The 17,569-nt window shown below is 46.3% G+C and overlaps 1 protein-coding gene across 3 annotated transcripts in view; it reads left to right on the forward strand.

Moving 5' to 3' along the window:
* PMEPA1 (prostate transmembrane protein, androgen induced 1) overlaps positions 1-17,364 on the forward strand; it is a 44,203-nt gene extending 26,839 nt beyond the window's left edge. For 2 of the 3 annotated variants that reach the window (XM_018917395.3, XM_009093141.4), the window contains 3 exons: positions 5,396-5,550; positions 11,305-11,358; positions 11,451-17,364. In XM_018917395.3, the coding sequence (XP_018772940.3) occupies positions 5,396-5,550; positions 11,305-11,358; positions 11,451-12,011 (770 nt within the window). In that variant the 3' untranslated portion in view covers positions 12,012-17,364. The remainder of the gene's footprint in view (positions 1-5,395; positions 5,551-11,304; positions 11,359-11,450) is intronic. The other variant, XM_009093142.4, reaches the window with a different exon arrangement.
* The last annotated feature ends 205 nt before the right edge of the window (positions 17,365-17,569 follow it).

Below are 17,569 nucleotides of genomic sequence, written 5' to 3' on the forward strand. Positions count from 1 at the left end.
AGTGACTCAGAGGATGTGATGCTTGATTACCTGGGGTGACATCTGACAAAAAGAACTATATTAAACACAGTTATGTCCCAAGGTTTGGCACTATGAACAGGACTTCTTGAGGCTCTATCCCCCTTTTTTCCAGCAATGTTTTTATTTCAACTGGCTCCTTTTCTGAGTCTCACTTGCTCTCTGCCCTCCTGCCCCATCTCAGCCTGTCATCACTGGCTTGCAGGGTATCATTTCTGCTTGCTGCATCAGAATTGACTGTGCTGAATCCAGAAATGAAGTTTAGCTGTTAACTGTACTGATGATGCCTGAAGCAGGCCCATGATCTCTTCCCAGCTGTCCTGCCTGTTGTCACAGGCCTGATCCTGGTTCCTTTGGTGTTGCTGCAGCTTCAAGGTGCTGCCAGTCAGTGCCAGCAGCAGCACTATCAATATTGAGATCCTGTTCTGTATCTTCCCCTGCTCCCTTGTAAACAAACACAATTGTTGACAATCTGATGGGCCCTTGATATCTGGTTTTATGGGGGTATTAGAAGACAAATGTAGCAGATGCTAACACAAAAATAGTGCAGTAATGACTTTGCCTGCTCTGATTGTTTCTGAGATGACCTAGCAGATGAGTGAGGGTGAGTAATCTGCCATCTGAAGTTCTTTGTTCTTTCATCTCTTTGCTGTCCACAGCCTCTGAAAGGGAGAGCATTTTTTAACAAGAGTATGTGTGTGTGTAAGAATGTGTGAGAGTTTGTAAGAGAGAGTGTGTGTAAGAAAGTGAGTGTGTTAAGAATGTGTAACTGTGTGTGAGTGTGTTAAGAGTGTGAGGTTTTTTTTGACTTTTTTTCATAGGAGTTATGGCTAGTGCAGCTACATTTCTTCATCTTAGCTGTTATCTCCTGAGTAATTTCATTTTTTCTTGTCACTTCTCACACGATACACAATTCCAGTACATACAGAAATTGTAATTGAAGCTCAGGGATGACTGGTTTGACCTGCAGATGTGTGTTATACCTGGCTGAAAGCACAGGTCATCTTGGCTGGGACCTTGCCTCTAAGCTGTTCTGTCCCCCTGTAAATGATAGCTGGAGTGTCTGGAATGATTGCAGCAAAATACAGGTTTTGGTTTGGGTTTTTTTTTTTTTTCTCCTTTATACTTGTGGTGGTTTGGAGAGTTTGTCTTCTGTGGAGATATTCTGTGTGGAAGGAAGAGCAATAATAAAGTTTATAGGAAGCATTTTATGAACTGAAATGTAGCTGTAAAAGGCAAGGCAATGCATTTAAAGTGTAACCCAGCCTCACCTCCCCTACGGCTGTGAGGGTGCTCCCAGCATCACCATTGACTCAAATCACTCTCTGTCCTTGTAAATATATTAATTAATTTGAACCTATGGGTGCCAGTATTCTGTTTATAAGGACTTGAGGAAGCTCCCAAATGCACCTTCCTGCAGCATCTCCTGTGGAGCTGTGAGCGTGGTCCCGCACATAAATCCATAAATTTGAGACACTCCAGAGCTTCATGGTCTTGGTGACTGGGCAGCACGGTGGGCAACAAGAGCACAAGCTGGTTGTAAATACAGAGGAGTGGAGTGCACAAGCTTTGGAAGCAGCAGAGTCCCCATCCCTCATTCACACATCTCCAAACGCCCTGCCAAGCCCTTGTCCAAGGCCATGCGTGGTTTGAAGTGGCAAACGAGCAGTGAGGGTGAAGAATGGGACGTGACAAGTGCTTCTCCTTGGTCACGAATGTCCCGTTTAGGGGTGCTGGGATCTGGGGGGAAATGCTGAGTTGCAGAACGCTGCACGCGCGGCTCGCGGAGCTGCCGCGTCTAGACAGAAAACACGGAAAAGCAGGTTGTGTCACTTAAATGTGGTGTCTGAACCTGTTAGTTTGAAACGTATTCTGGAATAAAAATTATGCAAAATTAAATTAGTGTGACCTTGCTTTGCATTTGGAGGCGGAATATGCCCATCTTGTAAAGCCTAGTGCATTTATAACACTTCCCTTGGGGAAAATTACAGAGAGAAATGGAATGAGGTCTCTTCTAATTGAAAAGTGACAATGATTAGGAAGCCAAATACAAAATGTGTTGAGTATTTTTTTTCTTGTTTTGTTGTGTGTGTGTTTTTAAGAATACCAGTAGAATTATAAATTATGTGCTTTGCAGTTTGGCTTGTTTTTCATTCCCCAAAGGCTTTTTATTAGCATAGCAGCTGAATTGCACTTGTATAATAGCATATTAACTCAAACTTTGGGTTTTTAATGATCTTTCTTCATTAGTTTGACTGAGCTGCTTGGATAAAAATCTTACTGAGCATATCCAGCTTTCCAGTGTGTTGGGTTTGTTTTCCCTTCTGCAGAAAAGAAGCCCATGAAGACAAGTTAAAACAGAGGGAGAGCTGGCAGAAACTTTGGTGCCTCGAGTGGATATGAGTCTCTTGAAACATGAAAAGCACAAATTGAGTGTGTGTGTGTGTTGTGGGGGGGGGGTTTGGTTTGGTTTGACTTTTATTTTATTTTTTCCAAAGGCCAGATTGGGCAACCTGAGTGTTCTTGGGATTAAAGCAGGATGGGTTTGCTCCTGGGCATGGTAAGGCTGGGCTGCTCCTCAGAGCCTGGGGTTGGGGTAGGGATGGGGCAGGAGAGCATCCCTGCTGGAAAGCAGAATCCCCTTTGTTCTGGTAATCATCCTGTGCCTTCCTGTGGCACCTCTCAGTGTAATCCCCAATTTCAGCAGTCCCAGAGCACTGAGGATGGATGAGACACTGGTGTGTTGTCCCAGATGCTTATGGAATTCCCATCCTTTCTTCTTCAGGCTCTGCTGGTGTGTCTGTGTGTGCAGGAAGCCTGGTTTAGGTCATTTGTAAGTGACACATCTTGTGTGTTCTTTCTTGGGGAGGAGTTTCCTGGGCCAAAACTTTACCTGTGTCACTGAAGCACCAGGACCAATTTAACAAGGTTTGGTTCATTTAAGGCATCTCTCGTCCAGGGAAAGGAACTTTCCTTTATTACTACTTTGGCCTTGTTTTTCTTTAGAAATATAACCTCTTTTAACAGAAAAGGAACTTTTCCATCACCAGCTTCGTTTATACTTTTTCTTGTGTTTTCTTACCATGGCCAAAGCACATGCTGCATTTTGAGGCTGAAGTGACTCATCTTCTTAAAAACATTTGGGGGTTTTTTGCTTAGTTTTTTTCTTTTCCATAAGGATTTGTGCAAGAGATGGGCTCTGCAGGCTGGGTGGCTGCTCTGCTGCCCACGGGGAGGGCAGGCACAGGGGCTCTGGCTCTTCATGGGTGAGCAGGGGAGCTGTGGGGTGCCCTGGGCTGGGGTTTCACCCTGCTGGAGCCTGGGGGGATGCTGTCAGTGCTCAGTTACAGCTGGCACCAGGCCATGTCTTTGGGATCTGTAGGGACACCCCTGCATACTGGGGGTGATATGGGAAGAGTCATTGTGCCTTTTTTCCAATGGTTTTGCATTGTCCCCTTTCCCAGCCCTTTAGGATTTGGTGTTTTGTGCCTGTGGTCAGTCTGGGTTCTCCTCAGAAGCAATGAGCTCCTGCTCCAGACAGTTCCTCCAGCACAGGGCACCCAGGGCAGCTTTTGGGTCCCACAGATGAGCTGTGCTGGATCAAATTTATGGGAATATGGTTTTCTTCCATGCTGTTCCTCTCACAGTGGCACTGGGCAACTTCTTGGGGTTGTTGTGAAAGACCCAGAGCTTATCTTTTATTCTAGCTAAAAAGCATTTTTAAGACAAAACTCCTGTACAATGTTTGGCTTTTACTCCATCTCTTCCCACCCCGTGTGCAACCTTCCAGGGGAGAGGCAGCTGTGTTTTAGGGGTGCTGGAAGGATCTGGGCTCAAAGTCCCTCATCCATCCAGCTTGAAGTGCCAGAGAAGGCTCCTGCTTTCAAGGCATAATTCTGCTTTCTGCAGGCAGTGGGCAGAGCTGGTGGAGCATTTTGGGCAGTGGCAGAAATAGCTGCTGTTTAGCAGAAAGAGCTCCAAGGTAACTGGCAGTGCTCACCACCTGGACTGTTTTCTTGACATTTATTTGCTTTTACTGGCACTCAAATGCCACCTGTCAGGAGAAAACTTTCCATTAAAAAAAAAAACAAAACAACAACAAAAAACCTAATAAATTTGCCTGACTCAGCAGAAGCCACCCCAGCTGGTATGAGTGGTGCCCTTTGAGGTCTGATGGGCCTTGCTGTGTGTCTGCAGATAATATATGTGTGTGTCTGTATAGATTAAATATAGATGGCAGCATCCATGATAGCTTAGGGCATGGCTTTCCCAAACTGGATTTTATAGCTGTCGCTGCTGAGAAGCAAACAAGCTGTAAATCCCCAGAATGATTGAATTTTGCTGTCTGGCCCCTCCTTTATGCTGGACTGGAGCTGCTGCTGCCCAGTCCTGGGCACTGCTGGAGAGAAGGGGAGTGGGGGGAGTGACTGAGCAGTTGGGAATGGCATGTACTCCCTAGGCACCAAATTCATGGAAATAATGACCCAGCACAATGTTTGCCTCCAGTACTCAATTTTCCTAAGCCTCAGAGAGGTGTGAGGAATTATTTCCTTAGGAAATTTTAGGAGCAAATTCTGGCTGCCTCCTGCCAAGTGTCTGCAGAGTTAACCGGATAGTCTGTTGTTTGCTTGTTCTTGTTTGTTTGGAGGGGTTTTGGCAGTTTTCCTTTCTGCCAGTTCAAGCCACTCAAGCTGCCACTGTCAGCTGGCCGAGCCCTGAGCCGGGGGCTGTCTGGAGCTGCGGGATGTGGCCCCGTGGCAGACGCATGGCACCCATCTGGCGTCTCACCCAAAAGCAGGAGCTCTCCCCGCCTGCTTCCTGTGCTGGGTGGGCAGCCTTGCAAACGGGGCTGCCACTGCCTGCTGTGCTGTGCTGTCCCCTGGGCCACCACTGTCTGACCCTTGGGACAGAGGGGATGTGCTAAGGAGGGCTCAGTCCTGTCCTCCCTGGAGGAAGGAGTAGTGGTGATGGGAAGAGAACTGCAGAAATTTAGCTGAACTGTTTCATTAGGATGAGTTTTGTTGGTTGGTGGCTCTGCAGCCCCAAGAGAGGCACGCGAGGCACTGGGATGCTCCTGGTTTTGTGCCCAGTGCTGGGGACACGCAGGAGGTCTTTGGGAAGTCCACTCTGTGCTGTAGCTGGGAAACATTCTGTACTATAGATTGTTTGCAAAGATCCCTCCTGGAGACTCTTGTGTGACACTGAAAAAGTGAATGAATGAGGTTTTTGTGGGCTCAGGGCACACAGAGCCCACGTGTCAGAGCTGTGACAGGAAGGGTGCAGTGCTGTCAGTGTTGTCTCAGCCACTTCAGTTGTTCTTGTGCTCGTTACCTGCTGCTGTTCCTGATGGCTCAGAATCTGTCTGTCTCTCTTGCAGCGGAGCTGGAGTTTGTACAGATAATCATAATCGTGGTGGTGATGATGGTGATGGTGGTGGTGATCACGTGTCTGCTGAACCACTACAAACTCTCTGCGCGCTCCTTCATCAGCCGGCACAGCCAGGGCAGGCGGCGAGACGAGAACCTCTCCTCAGTAAGTCACACCCTGCTCTTCCAGCCACACCTGCCAGGTCGTGTTTGGCCTTGGCATCATCTGATTCTGTTATTGGGGGTAGGGGGAGCATTTTAGGGGTGCCTCTGGCTCTTTGGGGTGCTGTGTGTATGGACAGACATAGCCTCTGCCTTTGCCCTGAGCTTTGCAATTTGGATTTTACATTAGTAAAGTGACTGCACAAGACATGTCCTGCTCCTGAAACCTCCATCCCCAGCTGGTTGGGGTTCATATGCTTTCGTTTAGCAGCCCAAACTATCCAGTCCTTTGGCTCCAGTCAGTATCAAGTGTCTGTATAAAAACTTCCTGCCTGCCTTGCAGAGAGCAGGAAATCCTGAGTAACTTGCTCCAGTTTTCACCAGTGCTGCTGCCATTACTGCAGTGGAAGGGGCAGAAATCACTTGTCAGCCACACAAGCAGCATCTCTCCAAGGGGATGTGCGAGAGGCTCTGTGTAACCCAGGCTCCCAGCTTCATAAAAGCCTGAGGAGAAACGTGTGAATTGTACCTCTGACAGGGATTTGAGGGGAAGCCTCACCAGCCTCAAGGCAGATGTTGGTTCATGCAGTTTCCTCAAATGTAGTGGCTCAGAGAGACTTAGAAGGATGTATAGAGAAAAGGCATCACATTTTCTTGGAGGGGAACATGTACTGTTCACTGCTGCCTCTGTGGCTTTGTCTTCAGTCCAGGGATGTCTTGTACAGATACTTCTCTTTTTTAGCATTCACCCTGAAGGGTCTTAGAGCTCTTTAAATAGGGCTCCCTCAAGGTCACTGCTGCATGCCCCCTCCTCTGCAGGCTGCCAGGGCAGGCTGGACACACTGCTGGTGCTGTGTGCTGCTCTGTGTGGGGCTGTGCTCCCCTCAATCAAATCCCTACTTGCTGCAGGAAAAAGATCAAATACAGAGATTGCTTGGGGGTTTTTTCTTCTATTTTTTCCATTTTCTTTCCTCTATTTTTTTTTTTTTTTTTTTTGAGAGGGATATCTAAGATTTTTCACTAAGCCAGCCTTCAGTGCACTTGCAGGCTGCCCAGGGCTGTCCCTCTTAGCTGCTGTTTTTGTCACACACCACACACAGCAGACAGAGGTCCCTTCTTGGCTGCTTTTTGAGGGGGATGCCCCGTGGGAAGGAGAGCTGTGCCAACCCCAGCCCCATTAACCCCTTGTTCTGTGGGCTGTGAGCACTGGGCTGTGATCCCAGCTCGGGGTCTGTCCCTGCTGCAGTGGGATGGGAGTGCTGGGAATGCCTGATCCCACGGGATGCCTGATCCCACGTTAAACCAGCTGGTGAGAGGGTGGAGATGGCTCAGGCACCTCCCTGCTTTGGGGCTCAGAGCCCAGCTCCCCACACATATCCCAGCTCCACCCGGAAATCTTATGTTCCTCTTACGGTCCCGTGCACCCACTTCCAGCAGCAGCAGGGTGTGGGCATCTGAGCACATGAGTTATTAAAATTAGCAGAAACATTGCTTTCCCATTTTCAGATTCTTTCACTGTATTAGCATGTCCAGAATGTTTTACCTGCACAATGCCAAATGTGTCGTTTTACATTTTCAAAGTTCAGCTCAAGCCCTCTTTATTTTAATACAGTAATTTCTGTTTTCTTAAGTGGACTGCTTTTTATTTTCTTTAAAAAGCGATCAGAAGGCTAACATAGAAGAGAGAAAATCACATAAAGATTGACCAAAAATTTCAGATTGAATGAAAAATTGACTCTTTAAAAAACAATTCCTTTTCCCCCTTTATTTTTTTTTTCTATTTTAAATTTTACCAAGCCAAAATTTCCAGCCATTTTTTGGCTCAGCTCTGTTACTTACTCAGCCTCCAGGCACATCAGTGATTAAATGGCTTTCCAGCAGTGTTTGACCTCTGTGCCTCTGCTTGACCCCAGTGAGGATGTGGAGTCTTCAAAATGTTTTTTGGAGCTAAGGAGAGAAATAGAAATATATAATTCTGGAGTTTTTTTAATTTTTTTTTCCCCATCTTTATGGTTGTCCCCCATATGGTTGTCTGTGCATGCAGCACTGATGGAGTGGCAGTAGAGATTCCCTGTGGTCCCAGCACCCTCCTGATGGGACAGAGAAGCCCCTCCTGGGCTAATGAGCGGGAAGCTCGTTACAGGGGGATCCAGCATAATAAACACCTTAAAGGCAGCACCTTTCATGTCAGTGGAGAGCAGTCTGAAGGAGGGCTGGAGCCTGGCAGGCAGAGGCCACGCTGGGCTGGGTGCTGGTTTATGCAATCCATTAAACTTGCACTGAACTTTTTAAATCCCAAACTTCATTTTGGTGTCGTGACCGCAGACGGGCACTGGAGCTGCATTCGCGCTTTTCATCTGCTGAAATATTAAAGCAGTTCATCCCATGGTCAGGATGCTGCTGGGTCTGCTGGAGTTGTCCTTTTTTGTTGCTGCAGCTCAAAAATTACAGCTGAAGGAGAAATTAATTTCCCTAAAGGGTTTTTTAATGCGGCTCTCACTGGCAAGCAGTTTTTGCATTGCTTCATGCGTTTCTCCATCACCTTTCTTGCTGAAGTTAGACTCTTGTCTCCTCATGACAAGTACCTTTTATTTTCCAGAACTAAGAATATCTAAGAAATGCTGCTGATAACTTTTTTTCCTTTTAGAATGGCACTTTCTCTGCACCTGTGTAACAGTGGGATCCCTCTCCCCCAAGAAACAGTACCTTTGTGTCCCCCAAAATAGAAAATGAGTCTTCCTGAAGGCTCAGAGACTTAATCTGCACCATGCAGCCTTACAGAGACAATTCTCTGACATCACTAAAACAAGTAGTTCTAAAAAAAGTTGAAGATTGATGTCTAAAAAGACATTTTAAAGTAATTTTAGGTTCTGCAGCAAGTCCTGCAATACTTGCAGAGGCTTTTACAGCTGTGTTGCTCACCAGACAGCAGAATCTTACGTTTCATTTCAGAAACCCGTGGCTTTCTAGGCTGTTCATTGTTGAGATGGATTCAAGTCCTAAATATTCTGAAAATCAGAGGTGGGTGAGGAGAGGCTGAGGATCTGCAGTGATGTTGCTCCTGCAGTTTTGCTTGGCTCAGTGGGGCTGTGGAGCCATCCCAGGGCCAAAGTAAAGGCTCAAAGCAGGGATGTATCCTGTCCCTGGGGCTTTGTCCTCCTCTGACTACTGATTTCCAGCACTTTTAATCTTGCTGTGGTGTTTTTAGGGGAGCTGAGCTGCTCCCTGGATGGGTTCATGGTAGTGTGTGAGGCAGGGATTGGTTTTGGGGAGCAGTGGGTGCCTGTGGTTGATCAGCTGTGGGCACAGGAGTCCTGGGAGAGGTGGTTAATAATGGCTGCAGAGACCCAGCTCCTACAGAAAATGGGACTCCTGTCTGCTCCTCCTCTCTCTGCACCCATTTTAATGCTGTTTCTGCTACTCTTGCATCCACGTGTTGCCCAGGGCATCATTCCTGGACCTCATCTGCACAAACAGATGAATGGTGTGTGAGCCAGAGCTTTGATTCCAAGCACATGGGCAGGATCTTGCTGAGGCTCTGGGTGCGTGGGCACTTAGGGGTAGGGCATGTTTGGGGTGGAGCAGCCCTGCCCATCACCTGCCACAGCGGGATGTCCCAGCTGAGCCTGGCAGGGCTGGGAAGCACCAGGAATCTCACCAGCCACCCTCGTGGGAGCTGGCTGACATCACTCCCGGGAAAGGGGGGAGCAGATGGGATATTGCCATGGCACTGCCCACTGCCAAGTTAAATATAAAACATCTAGCAGAAGGCAGCGGGGTACTCGCTGCTCAGGAAGTCTGCCACGGGGGCACGGCAAAGTAAACACAATTTTGGGAGTGCTTCCCGCTCCTGCCCACTGCTTTGGTGTCCTTTGGGATGAGGTGACAGGCTGGCAGCGCCTGTGATGGCTCTGGAAATCCTCCCTGGGCCCTTTGGTGTCAGAGCACAGAGTTGGAGGTGAGGATTTGTCCTGTGGCACACGAGGTTCCACTTGGATCTTTCGGCTGCTGGGGGAGTTCGACTGCAGACTCTCCCTGCAGGCAAGAAATCCATGTAAAATGGACCAGACTAAACAGTCGATGCCTGTGTAAACAATTGCATGTTGGAGTCCCGAGGTCTGGAATGAAACAGGGCTGTCTTGCTCGGGAAGGGCCGTGGGGCTGCACTCAGCCAGCACATTCCTCAGCTGTGGCCAGGGAACTGCTGGCATTGTGGCACTTCAGCTCTGCTCCAAGGAGGTGCTCCTGAAAACCCCATGGAGAAGGGGGAAGGCTCTGGGCTGTCTCATTTCCAAAATCGCTATTTTCCTTGCACTGGCACCAGCCCTGCCTTGAGGTTTGTGTGCAGAGCTCAGCATCAAAACCCAGAACCTGATGGATTTTCTCTGTACCTGATGCCACGTCCTGTGCCAAAGGAGAAAATACATTCCAGCATCGGGGGAAAATGAGAAAACAGGAGGGTGGGGGATACAATGGGTGATTCCTCTGGACATTTTAATGTGGTGCTGGTGCTGTGTTTGGGGCAGGTAGAGAAATAAGAGTTCTCATAGGAGGAAGGTGTGTGGTTTCCTCAGACCAGCCTCTCAGGGCAACACTTAAAGGGAAAAAAGGGGTTTCTTTTTCCCTTAGCATTTTTTTTTTTCCACTGGTGCTAAATACTTCTGCCTGTGCCTGGCTTACTAGTGCCAGAACTGGAGATTCACCTGCAAGCAGCTGGGAAGTTCCAAGTTATAATTACAAGCCTTCTGGCTGTTTTCCTCCAGCTCTGCCTGCCAGAGGGATGTTGCTATATGTGAATATTAGCAATATTTAAATATTGCAGTTCCTAAGGCAAAAAAGTCTGGGGTGAACTGTGCGTGCTCAGAGTATCACCAGCAGATGGGAAGAACCTTTGTTTGTTTGTTTGTTTTGATCATGAATTGTAAACTAGTCTCGGGGTTTGGGGGAAATTGTGGCTTCACCCTGCCTGGGGTTGTTGGCACTGAGGTTTGGATCTCAGGATCAGGGTGATGCTTGCAGTGTAGGAAACCCTCTACACTTCATTCCCTCAGTCTATTTAAGCCAAGGACCACTTACTCTTTAGGGAAAAAATACTCTGAAACCATCCTGTTGCTACAGAGTTTTTTTCTTCTTTTTTTTTTTAGCCAAATCAAAATTAGTTTTAACATTTGGTTATTCACTTATTATCTTTATTTTCCCATGATGTCCGTGGTTGTGAGCATCAGAATGTGGGTGTGAGGGGTTTTTTTTGGGTTTGGATTTTGTTGGTTTTTTCTTTTTTTTTTTTTTTTTTTTTTTTTTTTCCAAATCTTGTCATTATTTCATGGAGCATTTTTTGATGTCTTGTGAATCACCCACGGCTCATGGATCACAAATTGAAAAATACTCCTCTGGCATGTTTGAACCAGGGAAAGAACCGTGCTGGGGGTGTGGGGGTGGGAGGGGGGAAGTCTGCAAATGGGAGAGGGTTGTTTGGTAGTGCTGTTCTCATCATTCATTCTGCAAACGATGCATTAAATGGAGATGGAGGTGCAAGGGGAGGGAAGTTTTGGTTGGAAGGGGTGTTTTCAGTGGCCATGGGGTGACACTGGAGCAGGTACCCACACGATGCCCAGTATGGCTGGAGTTGGTGCGGGCGGGGCAGGAACACGTTGGTGGCAGTGTCTTCTCTAGGTGACACCTGGCCCAAGCTGTTTGCAGCAGGAGCTTACACCCCTGGCATCACTCACCCTGGCCTCTCTTCTCCTTTCCCACGCAGGAGGGAAGCCTGTGGCCTTCGGAAAGCACCGTGTCGGGGACCGGCATAACCGAGGTGAGGGCGCCGCGGGTGTTTCCGCCGGTTTCGCTGTGCCCCAGCATCTCCCACCTCTCACCCCCTTTCCTCTCCTCTCCTCTCCCTTCCAGCAGCAGATCTACACCCCGCGGCCCAGCGAGCGCCTGGCAGTGCCCTCCTTCCTGCAGAGGGACCGCTTCAACCGGTTCCAGCCCACGTACCCGTACCTGCAGCACGAGATCGACCTGCCGCCCACCATCTCGCTGTCGGACGGCGAGGAGCCCCCGCCCTACCAGGGACCCTGCACGCTGCAGCTCCGCGACCCCGAGCAGCAGATGGAGCTCAACAGGGAGTCCGTGCGGGCGCCCCCAAACAGAACCATCTTCGACAGTGACTTGATAGATAACTCCGTGTTCGGGGGGCCGTGCCCTCCCAGCAGTAACTCTGGCATCAGTGCCACCTGCTACGGCAGCAGCGGCAGGATGGAGGGGCCGCCGCCGACCTACAGCGAGGTGATCGGCCACTACCCCGGCTCCACCTTCTACCAGCACCAGCAGAACAACAACGGGATGCCCCCCATCCTGGAGGGCAGCAGACTCCATCCCTCACAGATCAATGGCCTTGAGAGCACAACGACGACGACGACGGCGTGGAACAAAGAGAAAGAGAAACAGAAAGGGCACCCCTTTTAAAAAAAAAAAAAAAAAAGAAAAAAAAGGAAAAATGAAAAAAAAAAAAGGCAAGAAAGTAAATGAAACACTCTGCACTTCTCATTAAAAGAAAAAGGAGAGAGAGAGTTGAGGAAGATGAGTAAAGGAAAAAAAAAAGAAGCCCTTCCCCATCTCTCCGTGTATAAATATTTACTTGTTATGTCTGGTCTGAATGCACAAGCCTACCAAGCTTGCAAAAACATTTCTTTATTGAGCTGTGTCTAGACGTTTAAAAAGGAAAAAAAAATTCAACTGTAGTCTTTTTTTTTGTTTGTTTCTAGTTGGGCTGTGTGTGAATGCTTTTTTTTTTTTTTGTTTGATTATTTCACTTATCTTTAAAAACAAAATATTTGCACAAAAACCATTTTGTTTAAAGATCTGCAATATAAATATATAAATATATATTAAAAATAAGAGAAAGTGTATGTGTAAGGAGCAGGAGTATTTTTGTATTAGAAGAGGCCTATTCAAAAAAAAAAGTTGTTTTCTGAACTAGAAGAAAAATGGCAATTTTTTGAGTGCCAACTCAAAAAGCATGTATTACATTGTAAAAAAACAAAAAACAAAAAAAAAATCAAAAGCAGGGGTTTAGAGTTATTTATATAAATGTTGAAATTTTGCACTATTTTTTAATATAAATATGTCAGTGCTTGTGTTGGTCAAAGCCTCTGTCATGTCTACCATGAACCTGTTAAGGGATCTATGTGGAAGTGAAGAACAAAGTAGCTGGAAGGGGAGGAGGATTGCTGGAGTGGAGATGCCAGCCCTGGGAGGAGCGGTGAGCGAGACTGCAGCTTATGCAAATCCTTAATTTCCAGAGTCCCTGCGCGTGGCCGCTGACAGCCACGGCTTTTTTACATTCCCTACAAAGCAAGAGGAGTTGGTGTGTGTCTGTCTGTCATCCGGTGGGATTATTGGAGTAACAAGGTAAAATGAAAACTCCCTGCTTCCGCAGTCAGGAATGACTGAAGCAGGCAAAAATTACTTGATTTTTTTTTTTTTTTTTTTTTTTTTTTTTTTTTTTTTTTTTTTTTTTTTGGACAACCTCTAACTTTTTGGAGGGGAGGGTGGTGGGGGTTGAGAATAAACTTCTGTGTCTGAAGGAACAAAAGTGTTTTTTGGTTTATTTCTTTCCATGTTCAACTGAAGGGCCCTGTTGGAGCCAAAGCGGTGGTTGTGGAAGTCGATGAGGAACTGGTAATGCACCCACTGGCTGCCCTTCAGCTGGGTTTAAATGTCTCCTTGAAAGGACGAGGTGGAAAGTGTGGTGGTGGTGGTGGTGAACATCATTTTCATTTTGTTTCAACCTCCCAAACCTCAATTTGGGATAAACGGGCGCAGCCGTGTCCCGCGGTGCCGCCGTCCCTGGGTGTCGCTATTTTTGACATTTGTTATCCAGCTAAAGAGGCACCAGGTACAGTAGATGGAAATGAATCTGCTCCTGTGTTGTATTAATTAAAGGCTACAAAAATAAATAATGCTTAAGGCTTTAGAAGCAACCCCCCTTACCTCTTCTGGGACGTCCTCCCCCCCAGGTCCCGCTGCCCTCCCACCGCCGGCTGTTGGCGTGGTTCATTTCTCTTGGTTTCGGAAGCACTTTGTCTTGCTCTGCTCTTGTTTACATTTTCTGTCACCTCGGTGTCTGGTAGGGACCTCACCCTCGTGGTGAATTGGTAGGTGACTGAGTGAGTGAGTGAGTGGGAAACCTGAGAGAGCGAGGGGGAGAAGGCAAAAGGGAAAAATCCCGTCGTGGGTCCCGTCTCTCCGAGCGCGAGGAAGGGTCGGTAGGGAGCCACAGAGAGCGAGGATTTTACAACGGGGTGTGATTTGATTTCCTGCAGGATGCTATCTAGTAGAGTGACATAAATGAAAGATATAAAGGCAATAACTATTGTTTTTAAGCAACTTTTTTATTACTTGAAAAAGAAAAAAAACTTAACCATGAGAACGGTTTTGAAGTTCTGACCATTTGAACAATTTATATATATTTTAAAGAAGATGATGAATAGCTGAACTTGAAGTTTGATCATTATTTTTTTGCTTTTTTGCTTTTTTTTTTATTTCTGCCTAGAAATAGTCCTGTACCTTCTCAATACTTCAAACTGCTTTTTCACAGCTCTTGAAATCTTCATAGTTTTACAGTCATGTAACCTAAATTTTGATGACCTAAAAAAAAAAAAAAAAGAAAAAAAAGAAAAAAAAAGCCACAAAAAAGAAAGGAATAAATCTAGTGTGTCATGAAAGGTACAAAACTGGTGAATTTGTACGAGTTTTTAAAATGTATCTTTCCTTTATGTAACATGTCTATTTAGTGCCTTATTAAACAAGCAGTAACCCTCCCTTATTAGAGAGGGGGACACAAAATCATCGTTAGCAGTACAAGTAACCAGCGTCTGGTCTCTTGCTCCTTTGGACCTTTCATTCACTTTTCCAGTCCCTTTTTCCCGGAGCAGCTCCCTGTGCCTGGCCACACCTGCTGCTCCCTTGGCCGCTGCTCTGCTCCGACTGTTCTTAGGGAACTTGAACACGTTTTATGCACATTATCCTACCCGGGGAGGTAGGAATCTGTGGTGGATATTGTAAATGAGATACCAACCAAAAGAGAAAGCGAAATATAATATCTACTGCCCTCTTGAGCCAAAATGTGTGAATAGTGTTGTTGGGGTTGGGTGTGTTTGTTTTTTTGTTTTGTTTTTTTTGGGGAGGGAGGGGGGTGTTGTTCAGTGATCTGAACTAGTTTGTTTGCTATTAAAAAAATACGGTTACCTCAGCAGATTTTGGGTGGAATATGCATCACATGTTTAAAACTGAGCAGTGAGTAAAGAGGTGGTGTGGGGACCAGAGGTTGTTAAGAAATGAGATTGTCTTGTCACAGGCTGTCACCTGGCCACCAAACCCCGTGGAAAAGTCAGGGAAGTGGGCAGGGGCTGGATAGGCACAGAGGGGTAGTGGGAGAGGGTCTGAAGATGCAGTGCAATTGAACCCAGCTCTCATGCTTGAAAGTCCTCAAAATTTCAACCAATCCTCTTTTCCTCCTATTTTTTTCCCTCCCTCCCCAATCCTCTCTCAGTGTGAACTTTTATTTGTCTAGTGTCACCCCAAGCTCTGCAGTTGAGTGATCAGTTTGTTGAGTTCCTGGGTCCAGTTTCATTTACCTCTTTCTCTAGTTTGGGGAGCTTAATGAGTGTGAAATGGGGTGGCTCATCAACACCAAATTTCTGTTGCAAATGATGCCTTTCAGCCCATCCATGCACAAACCCCAAGCTGCCACCTTTCCCTGGTCTGCTGCAGCTCCAGTGGGGAGAGCCCCAGGTCCCAGGCAGTGGGTGCAGCTCCTCAGCAGAGCTCAGCTGTTATCTTTTGTCTTTCTTCTGTCCATCCCTCTCTTTGCAGTCCTGAGAACTGTGTATTTCAAGTGCAGATACCAGATCTGGGGCCCAGATCGACTCCAAGTTCTGAATGGGTGTTTAGAAATAATGGTCTGTTCTTTTTTTTATTATTATTATTGTTGTTGTTATTGTTGTTATTATTATTATTACTACTATTTAATGTTACTTTTTGCCTCGGGGTCCATTTCTTCCCCATTCCCACATCCCGAATTGCCACCAAGGCAGGGAATTTGCACACCCTTGCTGATGTTCCTCTGGCCTTGGTGCAGCTCAGTGGAGAGCGGTGCTAGAGTGTCCTGCAGCTGCCAGCACAGAGATTCAGGCCCCTTAAAAGTGATTTATTTTTAAAGAAATACAGAAGAATCAAAGCATTGCTAAGGCTTAGCAACCTCATGTCCTAGCCTGCCTTTTTGCTCGGAGTTTTAAGTCGCGTTAGCTTTAAAAGGGGTTGTTGATCTTACAGAGTTTCTTAGCTTACAGTACGGCAAACAGCATCCCAAAAGTGCCCCCAAACCTCACTGGCCTGGAATGGGAAGGTGGCTTTGTTGATTCTGGTGGGGAGGAAGGATGGGTTTCATTTTGGGGCTGACCCTGGTCAAACACGTGTTCCCTTCACAACCCTTGGTTACACCGGTTTGAAGACTCAGCTTTACTAATCCAGCGTGTTGTTTCCATAAGTGTTACAAAAATTCATTCTGTCTTAAGTGGGGTCTAAGGAAATCCAATTGCTTTCTGGAGAATCACCCTTTTGTATGTGTATTGAATTATAAAATTGCACTAATTGCTATATTAAAAAAATAAAGAAATCAAAGCCCAATGTTTTTCCTAAGGATTGGTAAAAGACTGAATCAGATGTGTAGCATTAACTGTGCTAGGCCAGAACAGAATGAATTTTAATCTCTTCTGTCTCTGAACTGCTCAGAGATTTTCTGTGTACAACACAAAGCTACAAATAAAAACAAAACAAAAAGAAGTTTTCCAGAAACTGCGCTTCAAATTTTTGCTGTACTATAGAAGCTCATGAAGGACAACATTAAAGTCCTAATTTGCCTGCCTTATAGACACATTTCATTGTATTAATATTTTCTTAAACTTCCAGTTGCATTGTGTTGGCTTTGGAGTTTGTTATAGGCAGTCCTGTATCCTGAGTTCTGTTCAATTTAAACTTATGTAAACTATTGACAGCACATGCAATGCAGTACTTATCTATATTTTGCTGTTTTAGTATGAATATGTACTCTGATGCCAATTTACAAAAATCTGTTGTAAACGCTTCTTGTGTACCAGTAACCAATAGTGGCAATTATATGTCATTCTAAAAGCTGCAATACTTATACAATAAATTTTACAATACTTTGGAAAATTTGCCTTCACCTTTTGCTTTGTTACCCAAAAAAAAAAGAAAAAAAAAAGAAAAAATCAGGGTTTGTCAACACAATGTATTTTCAGTTTTCCTATTTTCTTCTGGAATGTTGGAAAATGGATCTGCTCAGTTTTGGATATTTGTGTGGGTTCCCCCTTTCCTCTTTCTGAAGCGTGGCCCCAGCTCTGCATTGCCACCCGTGCTGTCCCCGTGGGGCTGTAGCTGGTTCCTGGTGCATTTGCATGCTCCATGTGTGTGTGTGCACGTACAGCTCTTTCCTCTGGAGCAGATCAGGTGCACGTACAGCTCTTTCCTTTGGAGTAGATCAGGTGGCACAGCTCCAAGCCCAGAAGAAGCATTCCTGGTTTGCACCACTCTGTCCAACACTCCTGGTCCTGCCTTTCAGCCGAGAGCGTCACTGATGGTCAGAAGGTCTTAACTTGAATAACGTCAGTCAACAAGAGCTGCACAGATTGACTCAAATCCTAAGCACAGAGAATTTGTGTGACTTTTTTTTTTTTTTTTTCCTTTCTGAAACTGTGGTCAAATTGCAGTGATCACATTAAAGTGATTGAAAACTTGACTGTTTGCAGGGGGTTTTCTTTTGTGTGTCTGAAGGATGGATGTCCTGTAGATTCACCCAGACCTCGGCTTTCCCCCTGGGGCTAAGGGATGTGTAGACATTAATCCCTGGGGTTTGCTGCCAGCTCTGCCCAAGCCCTTGTTCTCCCCAGCCCTCCTCTCTGTCTGGTCACAAACCTCCATTCCAGGTGGCAGCACTGTCAAAA

The sequence above is a fragment of the Serinus canaria genome, chromosome 20, assembly GCF_022539315.1.
Source record: "Serinus canaria isolate serCan28SL12 chromosome 20, serCan2020, whole genome shotgun sequence".
Classification (NCBI taxonomy): Eukaryota; Metazoa; Chordata; class Aves; order Passeriformes; family Fringillidae; genus Serinus; species Serinus canaria.